Genomic DNA, 2,647 nt, shown 5'->3' on the forward strand with positions numbered 1-2,647 from the left:
TATTAACATCAAATAACATGAGTAGACCAGATTTTGTTTGACAAAAGACTTGAAACTTTCTCTCTAATGACGTACTATATGAACAAAGAAGATTACTGTAAATGGAAGGTAAATATACTCTATTATAATTTTTTTTCCATGTTAGAATTCAAATTAGCATATAATTATAACAAAAATATTGGATAAGAAATTTTAAGAGTGATTTTCTTTAACAAAATGCCTTTTTTGGGAGTAACATTATCATACATATGGCAAATTATTTATTTGTGTTCACTTTAACTTTTTCTCTTTCTCTTTACTCCCTCCTCTTAATACAAATTTTGATTCATTATTGTAAATCATATCTACTTCATCTAAGAAACCGTAACTAAATTCACATACTTCCAATACTTGCATTTGCATCAGTTGTTTGTGCCTTTTTTTATGTTATAATGATTTTGATATCCATGTTAATCACAATAATATTTTTTAAAGGGACATGTTACTAATGAAGCATTTTTTAAACCAAAAACAAGGAGTGTTATTTATCATTCAACAATGCATTTCAAACTTTTTTGCCAGAAACTAATTTAATAATTTTTCAAATAATTGTGTTATTTTAAATTGAAAAAATACATATTTGATCATGTCAGAAGTCCAAATAAAAGATATTGCACTTGCAAAAATTGAAGATTTACTCCAGTCAAATGGCAAGTCATTGAAAGAATATTGTGGAATGCCATATCCTTCAGAAAATTTGGTGTCCAGCTTAGAAGACAGAATTATAATGGAAGAGTTGAACTTTGACGTTAATGCTCTTGCGAATGAACTAGGTGGGTATTTAGAAAGGCTAACTGATGAGCAAAAATTTGCATACGATCAAATAATTAGTGCTGTTAGCAGTAATATGGGTGGACTTTTCATCTTATACAGTCAAGGTGGTTGTGGAAAAATATTCTTATGGTTAACTATATCATGCTCGATTAGGTCTAAAGGAGGTATAATTTTAAATGTTGCTTCGAGTGGGATTGCTGCACTTCTGTTGCCTAATGGAAGAACTGCACATTCAAGGTTTAAAATTTCTTTGACAATAAATGAAGATTCTTTGTGTAGCATTAAACAGGGAAGTCCTCTTGCAAGGTTAATATCCAAGTCCAAATTAATCATATGGGATGAAGCTCCAATGATAAGTAAGTATTGTTACGAAACTTTAGACAAATGCCTCAGAGACATCTTAAGGTGCTCAGATTCATATAATGCTCATTTGCCATTTGGAGGTAAAGTTGTTGTTCTCGGAGGAGATTTTAGACAAATTTTACCTGTGATTCCAGAGGCTCAAGGAAAGATATAATTCAGTCTTCTATTAATTCTTCATATTTATGGCATAACGGTAAGGTTTTGAAGCTTACAAAAAACATGAGATTGTCACTAAGTGAAAACAACAACATACAAGAACTCAGAGATTTTGCAGAATGGCTACTCAAAATTGGTGATGATTTGGCTGGTGATACAACAGATAATGAATCGATCGTTCATATACCATTTGGCATTTTGGTTAAGAAATCTGAGATAGCTTTGGATGACTTCATTGATTTCGTGTATCCAGATATGTTATCCAATTTATCCATTGAAAATTATTTCAAGGATAGAGTAATTCTTGCACCAACTCTGGATTGTGTCACTGATATCAACAACAAGATGACTGCAGGGTTACCTGGACAAGAAAGAGTCTACTTAACTTCAGACTCTGTGTGTGCTGAGGATGGAAATATGGAATTTGAGTTAGATGCTTTCTCGCCGGAGATTCTAAATGGAATAAATTGTTCAGGTCTACCACCACACAAGTTGGTTTTGAAGGTTGGCGCTCCTGTTATGTTGCTGCGGAATATAGACCAGACTAATGGTTTGTGCAATGAAACGAGGATGCAAGTTAGAAAAATGGGAAATTATGTGATAGAATGCAAGATTTTAACTGGTAACAAAGCTGGGAGTATTGTTCTTATCCCAAGACTGAATCTAATTCCAAATAATGAAACATTACCGGTCATGTTTTAAAGAAGACAATTCCCAATTATCATGTCATTTGCAATGACAATAAATAAGTCCCAGGGACAAACTCTATCGAAAGTTAGAATTTACCTTCCAAGGCCAGTTTTCACCCATGGTCAATTGTATGTTACGTTATCAAGGGTAATGAGTAAAGATGGTCTGTGAGTGCTGTTGCAAGATCATGGGCACTTGGAAGATAACTGCACGATGAATGTGGTATATAGAGAAGTTTTTGAGAGCCTATAATGAAAAGGTAATAACAAAATGTCTTACTAAATTTATTTATTTATTAAAATTTATTACTATCAATTAAAAAAATTTAGAAATTCTAGGCGCTAATGGATGAATTCTTATTGTACATTAATAGTTTGAGAATATTAAAATTATCATAAAAATTCATATTATTTTATTCTCCTAATGAACAATTTTATAATTACGTTAATCATATAATTTTATATACTAACATTGATACAGTGTTGTTTCAGGTATATATTTTGTAAGTATCAAGGAATAGCATTGAATTGTTATTCAGTAGGTTTAAATTATTTATTGTTTATTACAGAACTTTCTGCATTAGTATTCTCTATTAATTTGTTCTTCATTTTGAGTTGATTTTGAT

The 2,647-nt window shown here is 31.2% G+C and overlaps 2 protein-coding genes across 2 annotated transcripts; both read left to right on the top strand.

Moving 5' to 3' along the window:
• Positions 1-625: 625 nt before the first annotated feature.
• On the top strand, positions 626-1,330 carry LOC107611189 (uncharacterized). Its single transcript, XM_016313144.1, has one exon. It carries the CDS (start codon positions 626-628, stop codon positions 1,328-1,330), a length of 705 nt encoding a protein of 234 aa, XP_016168630.1.
• Positions 1,331-1,395: 65 nt separating this feature from the next.
• LOC148548470 (uncharacterized) lies at positions 1,396-2,034 on the top strand. Its single transcript, XM_088495626.1, has one exon. It carries the CDS (start codon positions 1,396-1,398, stop codon positions 2,032-2,034), a length of 639 nt encoding a protein of 212 aa, XP_088351752.1.
• The last annotated feature ends 613 nt before the right edge of the window (positions 2,035-2,647 follow it).

This window comes from Arachis ipaensis, chromosome B8 (genome assembly GCF_059453495.1).
Source record: "Arachis ipaensis isolate K30076 ecotype BB chromosome B8, ASM5945349v1, whole genome shotgun sequence".
Classification (NCBI taxonomy): domain Eukaryota; kingdom Viridiplantae; phylum Streptophyta; class Magnoliopsida; order Fabales; family Fabaceae; genus Arachis; species Arachis ipaensis.